This window comes from Alligator sinensis, unplaced genomic scaffold, assembly GCF_000455745.1.
Source record: "Alligator sinensis unplaced genomic scaffold, ASM45574v1 scaffold890_1, whole genome shotgun sequence".
NCBI classification, from domain to species: domain Eukaryota; kingdom Metazoa; phylum Chordata; order Crocodylia; family Alligatoridae; genus Alligator; species Alligator sinensis.
Genome location: NW_005842948.1, coordinates 237,501 through 251,892, shown reverse-complemented (window position 1 = coordinate 251,892; position 14,392 = coordinate 237,501). Strand labels below are relative to the sequence as shown.

The following is a 14,392-nucleotide window of genomic DNA, read 5'->3' as shown; positions in this document are numbered from 1 at the left end:
AAGGGAAGCACGCCGAGGCCAGGCCACCATGGGCCTGAGAATGCTTCACTCCTGTGCTGCAAAAGGGGATGTTAATATTTTTTGCCAAGGAGGCATTGTGCTTTTCAAGATACCAACTTCAGATGGCAAACAAGAGATCCCAATGCTGTGATGATAAAAGATCTCATGACACTTTCCATAAAATAAACCAGGAGGGAAAATTCAATTGCAGCAGTTACATTCTTTATGCCAACCTTCCTCTGCTCTATTTATTTAGCTATTGTGTTCTACATTTTTTGTTGCCTGGTGCTGCTGTATATCAATAAATGTCTATTAAACATTTGAGTATGCCAGCACATTTTGGAGATCCATCATAAATAACTTTAAAGAATCTTGAAAGATCTATTTTTTTTCTGGAATCAGTGTTACTTTTTCTTAAAGCCATGACCTTTTGTTTGAAGGTGAACAATGAAATATTACAAGAGTCTGTTAAATAAGCCATGAAAGACAGCAAAAATGCCATGTGGAAGTCATTGTGCTGCTACCAAATGTTGCATTGAATTGAAGTTTTGGTGTCTTTTGATGTCTGCAAATACTGTGGAACAAAGTGTTGTCTGATCTTGTAAAATCTAGCATTACAAGCAGAGAAGGGGGGAAAAAACCCAACAAAAACAGGTGGCTTTCTGGTTTCAAAGTCGTAGCCTGAAAATCCACTGGTTTTTGGTTTGTTTGGGTTTTTTTTAAGAGATCAACAAAAGATATTTTTAATCTTGTAGGCCATCATGAGTTAAACTGACCTCAACTACAGCAGAAGTCACCAGGCATTTTATCCATCTGTCTTGAGTACTTGCCATAACCATAAATCTCAGTTACTAGGCTTTAAGGTATTTATCTTTATAGGGTAGCAGTACAGTTATTTTACAGAGAGGCTAAATATCTTGCTCATGACCACATAGGAAGCCTGTGGCAAGACAAGGACATTGGATCTGGATTCCCCCAGTTCTAGATTATCACCCTAAGCACTGGTTCATCCTATTTGATCAGGAGCCACTCTTTCACTATGCGCAGGAGAGCTCTCCGCACAAGAACTCTGTCAGTCACCGTACAAAGCAGCACCAAGGATAGGTATGCACAGCATCCCCCACTTCACTGATTCGGTGGCCTTAAGTGCCTTAGCAAATGTCACAGATCAGTTGAACAGCACTTTGGCCGTGAACTTGCCCTGGAGTGGATGTACTCTTTTCAGGCACCATTGGATTAAGGCCAGGTCTTAGCCTTTATGCAAGGTAAGTTAAATGCCCTCAGTAAAGGATTAACTTGGGTATTTTCAAAACCAAAAGAAGTGCTTGTTCAACTTAAAGTCTTAGCCTGAAAATTTAGAGAAAGGCCAGGGGAAGACAAAGTGTTTGCTCTTTTAGTTTTCTAAATCAATTGATTTTTCTTCATTTTGAAAGGAGCAAAAATTTTACAAAAGCAAAAAATCCAAAGTGAGACTAAAAATTAGGGTCTCGTCTTATAGATTTCAGAGAGATCAGATGCAAGGTCCAACATGCCCCCAGAAACTGAAGTTGGGTCACCAAAGCCTTTATCAAGCCAACATTTTAGGAAGGCGAGTAATTTTACACAGCAGCACATTGTCATTTTGTGCACGTTTGCCTACTTGGGCCTTGCACTTCTTCAGCTGTTGCATGATTAAAAACCACACGCGCCTTTTAATGAATTTGTTCTGTACAGTGGCTGCTTCTCCCCAAGTCCAGAACTACTTTCAATAATGATAAGTTTTGTTCCATGCCCCTAACTTGGTTGAGTTGCTGTGTAAATTGATAGAAAAATCCATCTTTATAACCTAATTGTCACACTGGCAAAGGAAACTCCTTGCTTATCCAAGACAGAGGAACAGCCAGGATATCAGAGTAAACATATATTTTAAAACTGCAGCTTGAGAAGATTCAATTATGAAATGTATTCCACAAAGGAAAATGGAAAAGGATTAAATAAAACTGACTTCTTAGAGATGATTCTACTGTAAAGTGCTGTACCCTGGCACTTAAAGAATTGTCTCTGCAAGTTTACCTTCCAATTTAGAGAGGGGAAAAAGAAAAAGAAAGAAAAAAACCCAACACAGTGCTCTGGTTCTTCAACATCAGTTTGTAGTATCTGAGAAAGTAAAGAGACATATCCCTCAGTTCTGTTCCATAAAAATAGGTTAAAAGCAATAACACAGATGTTGCAGATTTCTAAACAGTTTGCTTAATATGAGGTATATTTATGTATCCTGTGCACATTTTGCCAGAGGCTCAAATCTTAAAAGGTCTTTAAAATACCTTGCCATGTAGTTACCTTATATTCTGACAGGACTCACTAGCAGTCAACACCCAGCATTTCTAAACTAGTGCTATCAAATAGACAAGTTGATAAATCACTATTACTACTGTATATTCATTACTTCAGTGGAGGTTACTAAATGAAAGGATCATTCTCTTTTTCCTGGAGCAAACACAAACCAATTCTCACTTTGGAGCATCTCTAACAGGGAAATGGATTGCAGTTCAAGCCATCTGACACAGCAGTTTTGTCTAGGGTTTTCTCTTGCATGCATATTCTTGAATGTATCATAATTCGGTGCGCTTTATTTCTCTTCCTCTACAGAGTTGAAACAAACAAACAAACAAAAAGAATATTCAAATGTATGCAAAGAATTATTGCGGGTAGAGAAAGGCAATTCAAGACCAGAATGACCTATTTCATTCATATTGGGAAGCAATGTGCATATTCACTAGTCTTGGGGTGAAGGGTCTGCCATTACTTCGCTCAGTATTAAACAGCCTGTGCAGCACCAACACAAACTTCAGACTGCCCTCCCACTATTCCTCACTCTGAGTTTGATGCGGGCTCTGATCTTCAAACTCAGAGGCTAGTGCAGCATATACAAGTCAAGAAGAGAATTAGCAAGGCTATCAAGAGTGAGGAACTTTTCTGCATCTAGGACACTATAACACCTACAAGTGGATCAGAGACTTTTTTTCTTGTGGAGTAGACCGAGACAGTCATCTGAAAGCAACCTGCTTGAACCTTGCTAGGCAGTTATGTGATCATTAATTTAGGGCATATGTAGATGAAACGGGGGCCCCAAATTGAAGTGGTGGGTTTTTAAAAACACTGCTACAATTGAGGGCGAAGTAAACCCCCCTTCTCCCCCGTGTCATGTACACCTGTGTCTTACCTGCCTCACCAGTGGTGGGGAGGGAGGGGCAAGCTGCCAGAGGGCAGAGCAGTCCCTGGGCTGCAGGGCTGGTGCTTCCCTCCACAGCAGCTGTGTCCCCCATTCCCCCCCTCCGGTGGCACCCACCCAGCTCAGGCGGTCTTGGGGCACAGTGCAGACATGGAGGTTAGGACCAGGTCCCCGTGAAGCCCATGCAGGCAGGCAGGCAGGCAGGCAGGCTCCAGGGAAAAAATGAAGATCAGGCTCACCACTTCTTTTTTTTCCCCCTTTGGTAGAGCTTGCCTTCCCGGGCTGCTGCCAGGCTGCCTGCATGGGCTGCCTTCACAGTCCCTGAGCCACACGGAGCCCAGTGCTTTGCTCTGAAGCTGTAGGGCAGCAAGTAAAACTCCTCGGAGGTGTTTTAGTTTGCTGCACTCCAAAGTCATTTAAGGTGCATTACATCGCCAAATGTGCTTCAGCAGCTGGAATTAATGCGCAATACGCCACCGACGCATGCAAACACCAACACCATTAAAGCAGAGCAAAAGCATTTAACCTGCTTTAAAGTGTCATGCACACATGCCCTTAGAGATGAAATATCTCAGCCGACCTGTGATCCCCTACCGATCCAGCTTGTTTGCTTTAATTGCTGAAAGGACACAGAGTAACCAAATGCCTCCAATGAGCTACACACACTTGGCAATATATAGGTCACAGGCTCTCAGCAAAGGAAGTTGTGTGGTTGAATGTTAGACTCTTGGCTCACATTCACGGACACTGTAAACACATGAACAGTTTGCCTGCAAGCATCCTACACATTCTCCTGACTCTCAACCTCACCTGGATAGGAAAGAAAGAGATAGAGGGATTGTGGGCACCTCATGTCTGGGCTGAACAGTTTTGTGGTAGAAGCAGCCTGAATACAAGGCTTCAGTGAGCGTTGGCTGCATCTAAACCACAAGTTTACTCTGCCCAGAGTCACCACTCAAATGCTGCTCATCCCCCAAGCCAGAGCCATCTCCCACACAGAAACAGGATAACCACTTCCATGCATCCATGGCATGGTCACACATCATGGCTAATTAGCCTCAGCACCACATGGGTGCACTGCTTGCAACTGGGAAGACAGAAGAAGCACGTATAGAAAGAACACCACGATATACCAGAGGACATGGCTGCCTGGCACAGAGCAGGTCTAGATACAGCCTCAGCTCCCTCAAAGTGAAACCTTCTTGTGTTACTACATCCGAAACCTAGGAAGCAGAACTTTGACTCAGCTGGGCTTGTAGACTTCATGTTGGAGCAAGACACTTGCTTCCAGATTGTTTGGGGGGAAGGGGGTTGGAGAGAACTAGAGAATAAAGGGTGTGCTTAGGAGTTTTTAGAAGGAATAGTGTTTTTTTTCCACATAGCGTTAAGTAAACGGGTAGAAGTCATTAGCCTTGATCCCTTTGTGTGGCAAAAAGTCAGCAAGATCCAGGAAGGGACTGGATAGTAACATGGACATCAAGATGCCATTAAATAGGATAACTGGGAAAAGCATTTTAAGATAGCTATAAAAGCTGTGCTTTGTCCCTTAGGTATTCGAGACGAGGAAGAGACCTAATGTGGAGGTGGATTGTTCCACATCTGCCTTCTTCTGCTGCCCTCCAAAGCATTAGTTCTGGCTGCTGTTGGAGACAAGATGTAGGACGTGATGGTCCACTACTTTGTTCCGGTTTGGCAGTCCCCAGGCTCCTATAATGTTTGTTAACTGCCAACAGCGTTCTTGGCATGGCACAATGCAAAAACACAGCCCATGTCCCACAAGAAACTCACTGTCAGTTAGACAGAGCATGAAATGAACTCGAATACCCAGAGGAAAGTCTTGCATTTGCTTAATATGGTGGGTGGGTTAACACAGGAGCAGCTGAAAACAATGTTTCCAAGGGCTCTTCCCCCAGGCAGTTCAAATATAATTTGCCCCAGTAGGAGACTATTAAAAACAAAAGCAAGCAGCACCCGATCGGCAAAGGGGAACAGTCCAAGTGGGTGGGAAGGAACAATGGGCAAAGGTCTGGGTGTTCATTCAAGTGGGTGGCTGGATGCTAGCTTGTCAGAGTAGACCCTCTGACTGTGGAAACTGTTGTCAGTGCTGGCCTGCAGAAAATGTCTTGGCTGCCAGCCTGCAGCAGCACCAGACTTTTCTCCTTGCCTGTGCCAGGCTCCTCTTGCTGGGATAACGTAGGACTGTCACTTTGATGCACAGGAAGGCCAAAGAATATTAATGATTTTTTTTTTTTGTTAAAGCCAGGTTGGCGAGTATTTTTATTTTCTGTGACAGATTGTTCTGAATGGGCGCCCAAGCCAGCTGTGTACAGAAGTACACAGCTGTACTGAAGAGAACAAACAGGAAAAGGTAACAATAACCAGATTGTTTGTTCTCTCTCCCTTCAATATGGGGAGAGCAAATATTTTTAATTTGGATGAACAGTGCCAGTCAAGAACTGCTCGCAGCTTTGCAACTCATGCACGTAGGTTTTCCAGTTTGTTAAAGTGCTTTGCATTCTTCTGCCACGCCTCACCACCCTCTAATCTACATTAATAAAAATGAGCAAGAAGCCAGAATCTCTCAATCATCCTACGAGAGAGAGAGAGAGAGAGAAACATCTCTGCACCAAGTTGCTTAATCGGCAGTACTTGCTGCCAGGTCTTCCCCAGAATAAACATGAAGGGATTCAAGACAAAGTGTTCTTTAGGCTGGCTACCAGCAGTACTGCTCACAATCCCACTTCCAGGACAAAACGTTTTCAGACTGACTGCACTGCAGGTCGACTCCATTTTACTTGATGCTAACTTTGCCCTATGCATACTACCTCCTCTGGGCCACACCTGCCATAGCTTTCCATAGCTAACAGCTGCTGCTTCATATTATAGTTGGGAACACGTACAGCAAAACGAAAAATACCCACAAGACTGCACGGACAGAAAACTTGGCAAGTGTAGCCCAAGGCAACAATATCCAGAGTCCAATGACCAGTCACTAGGATGACAGTACTGAACTCTCCAATGAACATACAGGAATGGCTAAGTTTAATTACCAAGCAGACAGCTACTTCCTCAGATAAGTATTCACTAACTTTATACCCACTAGAAGCAAATGACTGACTCAGTCAGACTTTAGGTCTGAATTTGATTGGTCTTCAAAACAACTGCAAAATAATTCCCTGGTTACATTTGGTGTTGGATTTCCCTCACTTTCATTTTTCCTTCACGGGGATACTACTTCATCCCACCATGCATATAAAGTTCAGGCACTTCATTTGTTAAAAAGAATGCAATGCTCACGTGCAGGCTATAAACCATTTCAAATCCAAAAGACTAAAGAATTCACATCGTGACATCCCCACAGTGCCTGCAATATCACTGACTAAAGCAAAATATTAGTAGCTATATTTGGGCTAGGACATTCTATCCCGTGCCACATCTGTTCAGCTGGAACCAAGTCATTCATTTGTGGTCTCTGCCCTGCACTGTGGCATTTCGTAGTGTGAACTACGTAAGTGGACAAACTGTTTTTGAATATAGTTTGGTTTACACAGAATCAGAGGGTATTAGTTGCTCCTCAGAACCTCCCAAATCCTGGGAGGTCCTGAGAAGCAACTCCAAACTACTGAGTAAACATAAGGTCCCCCAGTCCCTTGAAGGCATAAGACCTTATAAGACCAATATTGCCAACTCCCATGATTTTTCACATACACACATACCAAAAAATCATGGGAGTTGGCAATACAGGTTTTATAAAGTCCCCCAGTCCCTCAAAGTGGCAAACATGTTTCACTCAGTAGTATATATGCATATATGAAAGAGCTAAGTTTTTCACATTCCCGAAGTGCAGACTTTAAGAACAATGCAAAAGTCACGAGAGTTGGCAATACTGCAAGACTGAATCCACAGACAGTGAATTCACCTCTCAAGGAGATACAGAAACCCAGCATGGTCCCTTCCCCCATTTTTGTTTTATTTAGATATCTAAATAGGTAGAGACCAGAAGAGTATGCTATATTCTGTATAGTTCATGACATTATCTGCCGCCTATACCTAGCCACCATTCTTTCATCTAATATTTGATAGCAACACTTCTTCAGTACCTGCTAACTGGCAGGCATGTTAACATGTAAAGCAGTCTAGTTTCACTTGTTATTAGACCCTTTACAAAAACTTTGTTCTTACAGCTTTATGATGCTAGCATTTACACGTGCTATCAAACAATAGGTGTGATAAGCTGGAGTACCAGAATAATACAATAACATTTTTCTCAACATAGACTAGAATGGCCAAGTCAGAAAAGCAGACTCCTATCCTCATTTTGGAAGGATGCATTGACAGATTGCATTAGCAGACCATAACACACATTTTTGCCCAGCAGAGTGCTAAAGTCAGAATGCATTTAGGCTCATTTGAGAACAAACTCCTGAATCCACTTACCTACAGAGAAGGCATGGAGAGAATGAGACCATGGAATGCTCTACAGACAAAACAGCTGCAAGAATCTTCCCTGCAGACCTCACTCACCTCTAGTGGTGGCCACATATCCAGCAACATTATACAGAACTTGCCAACACTGCATCACTTCAAAGCCAGGTGCTGCAGGATTCAGTCGTCTGCAACAGCATTCTATCCTCCCTACAGAGCGAGACAGGAGGCACTCAAGTGCTGCAAGGCAGGAAAGGTGTTTGAATGCAAAATTCATCAAGATTGTTGCAATAAAGAAGCTGCAACCAAAGAAAGGGCAAAAAGCATGGTCCTCATGCCACTATTACATGCTCCAACAGCTCTCTGCAATGCTGCTTTGGAAGTTTCTATAAGCAAGATACCACTACCCAGCTTACTTTTGTCTCTTCCAAAGTAACCAGCATGTTGCATTCATGTTTTTTTCTTTAAACAGCCTCATTTTCAACTCTCACTTAAGTCAACAGGAGTCCTAGCATTGATTTCAGTGGAACTAGTTCAGATTGAAATGCCTCAAGCTTACCAATATTTAAGCATTTAAGTAAATGCGTTGGCAAGTAGCCCAGTTGCCTTCAGTGAGACTCCTCACATTTAGGTAAAACTATGCATGAGTAGCCATGTTAAAGCCAACGGGACTAATTTCCCATATGGAATACCAAAGGTAACTCCATGTCCTCAGCTGAAGACCATGCAGTTCTTGATATTTCATTTATTAGATTTGTGTGTTCTCATCCCCACTAAAGGCAGGTTGCAGAGCGGCTTACAATAGACAAGATACAATTTTAAAATAGATAAAAATGTTAACATAAAATATGGGACAACTAAGGATCTGGCATAAGGGAAAATTGCTCAATACAGACCTCATCCAAAACCCACTGTAATCAATGGAGAGACTCCCATTCACATCAGCAGGTTCTGAATGAGGTTCAATATAGGGAGGAAACTGAAAACAGAAGAACCAAAGTGTGAATACTTAGTTCTCATCAGCAACCAAGTAAAGGATCAAATGGTGGGTCTACAGCCTGCTGAAACAAGAACAGCAATATCCCAAGTGTCTCATAATCCAAGTAGTCTGGCAAGGAGGAGACACAGACAGAGAGTAAGTTATTACAGTAAGTTTTTACATTTAGGTCATTTAAAGAGAAAATGAAACCAGGGACACTTGTAAGTTGTAGAAGTCAGTCAGAGAGGGAAGAGACTCGATTTACAATTCTAGCACATTTTTATTTTGTGTAAATTTATAAAGACAACAATCCTAATCACGATTGTCACATTTTACAGCACATACCATTACAGTTGCAAACAAAAACTTCACACAAAAACTAAGCACTAACAATAGTTTAAGTCACTCTTTCTGCGATTGTCTTATCTAGACTAAACAGCATTATGCTAACACTGAAGAAAAAAATAGTTCACTATAAAACAGTGATAGAACATTTTTATAAAATATATTCCATTCCAATAGCTTTTCTACATACTGTATACTATAAAACTCTCCCACAAAAATTAGTGTCTTTAAATATACATATTTAATCTGATCTGAACTGCACCAAGATTAAAAACAATTAAAAATATTGATGATTTTTACATTAACTTCACAGTATTTGTTTGTAGTAGAAGACAAATCCAGTGTTTAAAATTCAGAGCAGTAACTTTCTCTATAGAGAATGTAACTACCCCACAGTGAAATATTTCATGAAAAACAAACCTAAGTGTGCAATGTTTTTAGTACTTCCTTGCAGAGTAATGAACCATTTTGAAGACATGCTCAAAGCTATTGCAACTTTAAAAAAATGCAAAAACAAAGATAGCCAAAAAAGTCACCTTAAAATAAAAATAAGTGCAAACGTCTTTACTTTAGAAATTCAAGCTATGAAGTTCAGGGATAAAAACACTACATTATGAAAAAGGACAGTGCATGAATGATGCAGTAAAAGAAAAACCCAGCGTGCTTCTTACTTTTGCCCCATTTTCACTGAAGTACAGAGCATGCTCATAGCATTAATTTAATTAATTATTTCTAGGCTAAAGTTAGATATAAACTTGTTTCAACTTTTCCCTGCCCCCATATACTAATGATGTCTTTTATGGCACCTTTTAAATGATTATTTGATCTTTCAAAAAATATTATGAAAAGTAGTGAAAAGTGAAATTGAACAAAAGTATCACAAAAATGCAAAAACTAAGAAAAACGTTACAAGCATAGATAAAACCACTACTGTATTAGTTGTTCACTTTACAACATGAAAAGAAATTGCTGTAAGATTTTAAAGTGTAGATTAACTTTGTTTCTAAAAAAAAAAAAAAGAACCCCCCCCCAAAAACATTTAACAGTAATAATTCCACTTCAAAAAATTCTAATAAATACTATATCAAGTATCATCAGGAAAAAAAATAATTTAATTTTAGTAGAAAGAAAAATAACTTAATTTTAGCAGATTTTGTTCAGTGCTATTTCTGATCACAGCAAAAAAGTGATTAAGTAGAATAAGACCACAGTACCAAATCCACTTATGTTCCAAGATACAGTACTCTCCCACATCTTCCACATGTAACAGGTTCAGAAAAAAATTTTTACAGTGAAGTTAGACTAAAAAAAAAAGATAACCTATAAATAGAGTAGAAATTAAATTTTACATTACACGTACATTCATAGTTCAAGAGATGAATAATCATAATAATAATAATAATAGAGGAGGTTGCAACAAGTGAAATTCTGAATAATAAAAAAGTACTTTCACAATCAATCAATACCAGAATTACACTGTTGAAACTATATTGTTTACATAGGTAGTGCTTAATTAACACATTTTAAGGGGAAATGCTGAAGAATTCCTTCCTTCTTTTAGGCTGAACTCTGGTACTTTGACGTACAGTATTTAAGAAAATCACTTCAGTGCTTCGTATTTTTTAAAAATAAATTAAGCTTCAAGATACAATTCCAGGAGTGTCAGTAAAAGTGATGAAATAATGATTTTTATTTTGCTGAATAAGGGAGGGGGTGGAAGTTTAGCCCAGTAGAATGATGTTCAAAATCCACAAGTATTATAATTAGTTTGGCTTCACATAAATTATATGTTGAATGGATACTTCAACTGGAAAGGCATGATCTGATATTTACTGACATGCACAGACCAAAGGATGTTCTATTAGGCAGATAATTGAATTAACTTATTTGAAATTAAATTACTTGTAATTATAGGCAGTCTCAAATTTTAAAAACAAAGGAAAAAGTTGACTTAGTTTCTGCCTGGCCAAGCTAACTATCCCAACTGGCTTGAATTTGTGCCCTCCCATAGAAATCTGAAGGGCTGCACAAAATTGGCAACAGGGCAACTGCCAGTGTTAATAGAATATAAGCCAAGAAACCCCTCAACTAAGATCAGTAACTTGGAGTATGAAACTTAAGAGGAAAAAAAACCAACAAACTATAATGATACCAAACATGTTAAAAGACCCTATGAACAACTCAGAGGTCCCAGTAATCTTGTATCTTAAAAAAAAAAAAAAAAAAAAAATTTTAAAGGAAAAAAAAATTATTATACACCACCCCATTTCCTCCCATGGACACTGTGTGGCAGCTCTTAAATATTCCCCAGCATATAAATAATGTTACATCACTTATTACGGACCCAAACTTGCACCCCCATTGTACATTTACTGAGTCATTTTTCAATGGGACCAAAACTGGCCCTTCCATGTGAGATTGATATAAGGATGGAAAAGCATCCTCATTTTTCATATGTACTCTACTACATACCCTTCTGCATATAATGGATAGAAGCATTTTTCTATCCACATCTAATTTCAAAAGTGGTTCAGTGCCATTCAACAGACAAGTCCATGGAGGGGGACGGGTGGGGAAAGAAACGTGAATTTCTCTCTTAGTAGTCTGAAGTCTGAAAGCGAGACTTTTCAATTAGGGGTTAGCATCGACTACAAAACTCTTCTGATGCTTTAGCAAGCATCGAAAGCCAAACTGTACCACAGACAATTTGACGAACCCTCTTAAAAACTGGGCCAATTTAATACCACCCCTAGTTCTAAATTTTGAGAGGCTGTATTCCCATCTTGAGACATGTGGAGTTAAGTGGGCAAAATCCCTTGTGCTCAGAGTAAAACCATGGTTCAGCTCTGACATGTTTGTATACAATACATATAATATTTAGGGAACGTAATGGTATCAGAAAAAGCAAATCTTGACAATTTACCATTATTATTTTTTTAACTAACTAAAGGGGGAAAAAACAGGAGCACAAAAGTATGACAGACAGAAGCAAAGAAAAAAAAAATCACTGCAGAATAACTTAAGATCATTTTCACATGGATGCTGTAGAAGTCACATACCACAGGGGAGCAAGAGAAGACCTAGGAGACTGAGTTTAGGGCAAGGATTGGGGCTAAAAGGCCTCTGAAGTGCATGCTTATGCATCTTTTAAACATCATGACCTGAAGTGAGTATCACCAAAAAGACCAAAAGAAAAAGTTATCTGTTTGTTTTCTTTAATAAAAAAAAAAAAAGTGTTGGGTGGAGAGGGGGAAAAAAAGAAGGGGGGAGGGGGAAGAGAGAAGGAGTATTAAGGGCATATTAAATAATAATAAAAAAAAAAACAAAAACAAAAAAAAACAACCCAAAACCTCGTCTCAGACCACCAAGGACTTGACAAGGCCACAATGAAATTTCCGAATGTGTCTGTATAAATCACCAGATTGTGTAAAGCGTCTCTCACACCATTTGCACCCATGCGGTTTCTCTCTTGTATGTACGACCGCATGACGGCTGAGGTTGTGGGAGTACTGGAAGCTCTTTCCACACTGGCCGCAGGTATAAGGCTTTTCACCCGAATGAGTCCTTTCATGTCTCTTTAAGGTGTACATGCATGAAAAAGTCTTCCCACAAAGCGTACAGGTGGGCACTGACCCGTCAGGGGACAGCCTGGTCCGTGAGCCATCCTTATCTCTGAAGTGAGAGCTCAGGTGCAGCTGCAGGACATGCGGGCTGGGAAACACTTTGCTACAGAGGGGGCAAATGCATATGTGCCCGGGGGGCACGAGCACACCTGATGAGGAGATATCAGAGGAATCCATGTCATCTTCACTCTCATCCCTGTCTTGATCTATATCATCCTCCCTCGCATGAGAATTGCCGTTTCCTGTGAACATGTGTCCTAACCCTGTCACTAGGCTCTTGGCTGAATTCCCAAAATGCTGACTCTCTGGACTCCTTGCTTCACTGTCCTCCTGATCTGACAGCAAGTCCTGTTCATCTTTAACAAGTGGCTCGGTACCCTGCTGCTGGCTGTCGGAAGCCAGCTGTCCAAAGACGTAGGAGGGGTGTAAAGAATCTCTCCCAGGCACAGGCTTGAAAGACAAATCCAGAGCACAGTCCACATCACTTGAAGCCAGGGTATGGTTAACAGGCCTTTGGGACAAAGGTCCTGTGGAACTATTGACATTAGCTTTTGTTTTTCCAGCTGCTGCGGTGCATGATTCTGCCTCTGCAGACGCAGAACTGACACTTATAAGATCAGAGGACCAGGCAGGGTGACCAATGACCCGCTCTTTGCATGTTGCTCTCTCGTATTCTGCAGCACTGAATTTCTGTTTGTTTCCTGGGTCAAACTCGTGGACTCCCGGGTCTAAAAAATGCTCCTCCTTTTCCAAATTAGCTGCCTCGTCATTAATCTTTTCTTCCGGACATAATTCTTTATCTTTCAGCTTGCCCTTGCAGACTTTCACAATGTCATACATGTGAAGGTAGCTAGCTGCAGCCAGCACATCCTCAACTGGAAGACTGTTGAACTCGAGCTTTCCTTCATACATGAATTCGAGCAGCAGACCGAAGGCTGGGGCCGTGACAATGTCACTGTTCAGATGCACAATATCCCTTTTGTCTAACTGGTCCCTGTAGAAAAGATGGAAGTACATGCTGCAAGAAGCAAGAACAGCTCTGTGAGCTCTGAATTGAGCTTCTCCAACTAAAACAGTACAGTCACACAGGAAGCCCTGGTGACGCTGCTGACTCAGACACTGCAGCAACTGGCGGCTATGGTCTGGAAACTCCATTCTTCCTTCATAACCTGTTCAAAACAGGAAAAACTTGAATGCCACTGTAAACTCAAGCCTCCTAGCAGCTGTAACAAACAGATCGGCTTTTGGGGAACACAAGCCAAAGAAACAGCCGTGGAGATAACGTTCCCTGTTTGTTGTCCGGAATAGTTTTAATGCGCGCGCGCACACAAAAAACACCACCCAAACAAACTACAACTAATAATACAGCGCGTTTCTCATCCTCCAGCACCTGCTCCGAACAGGAAAAACTCGACCGCGAGTAAACAAAAGCTACGAAAGCCGTGGCCCCTTCTACCTTTGTCTGTCTCCTCGAGAGCTGGCAAACAAAATAACTGGACTTTCTGCCCTCGCCGACTTGGGGCATCTTTTCGGAGAGCTGCGCCGGGCACCCCCTTTCGCTGGGCGCGGGGGACACTGCCACCAAACACAGTTGTGCGGAGGGGAAGAAAGCAAAGAGGGGGGCAGAAAGGAGCAGCAAAGGGGGGGACGGACCCCACACGAGGGAAAGTTCCCCGGCCTAAAAGTTAGGGGAAATAAGTGTGTGTGGGGGGTGGGGGGGATGGATTGAGGCTCCCATGCCTGCAGCAGAGCTGCTCCAAGAGGGGAGGAAAGGGCAGGGGGGGCAGCAGGGCGGCTTACCTGGCCCGG

At 41.4% G+C, this 14,392-nt stretch overlaps 1 protein-coding gene across 1 annotated transcript; it reads right to left on the bottom strand.

Annotated features, from left to right (window-relative positions):
* Nucleotides 1–8,876: 8,876 nt before the first annotated feature.
* ZBTB42 (zinc finger and BTB domain containing 42) lies at nucleotides 8,877–14,296 on the bottom strand. Its single transcript, XM_006036351.3, has 2 exons — nucleotides 14,040–14,296; nucleotides 8,877–13,752 (listed from the first exon to the last, which is right to left on the bottom strand). Exon 2 carries the CDS (start codon nucleotides 13,736–13,738, stop codon nucleotides 12,317–12,319), a length of 1,422 nt encoding a protein of 473 aa, XP_006036413.1. The 5' UTR covers nucleotides 13,739–13,752; nucleotides 14,040–14,296; the 3' UTR covers nucleotides 8,877–12,316.
* Between the last annotated feature and the right edge of the window lie 96 nt (nucleotides 14,297–14,392).

Coding starts and splice junctions, on each gene's coding strand:
- ZBTB42 (XM_006036351.3), bottom strand. CDS start 13,738: ATGGAGTTTCCAGACCATAGCCGCCAGTTGCTGCAGTGTCTGAGTCAG.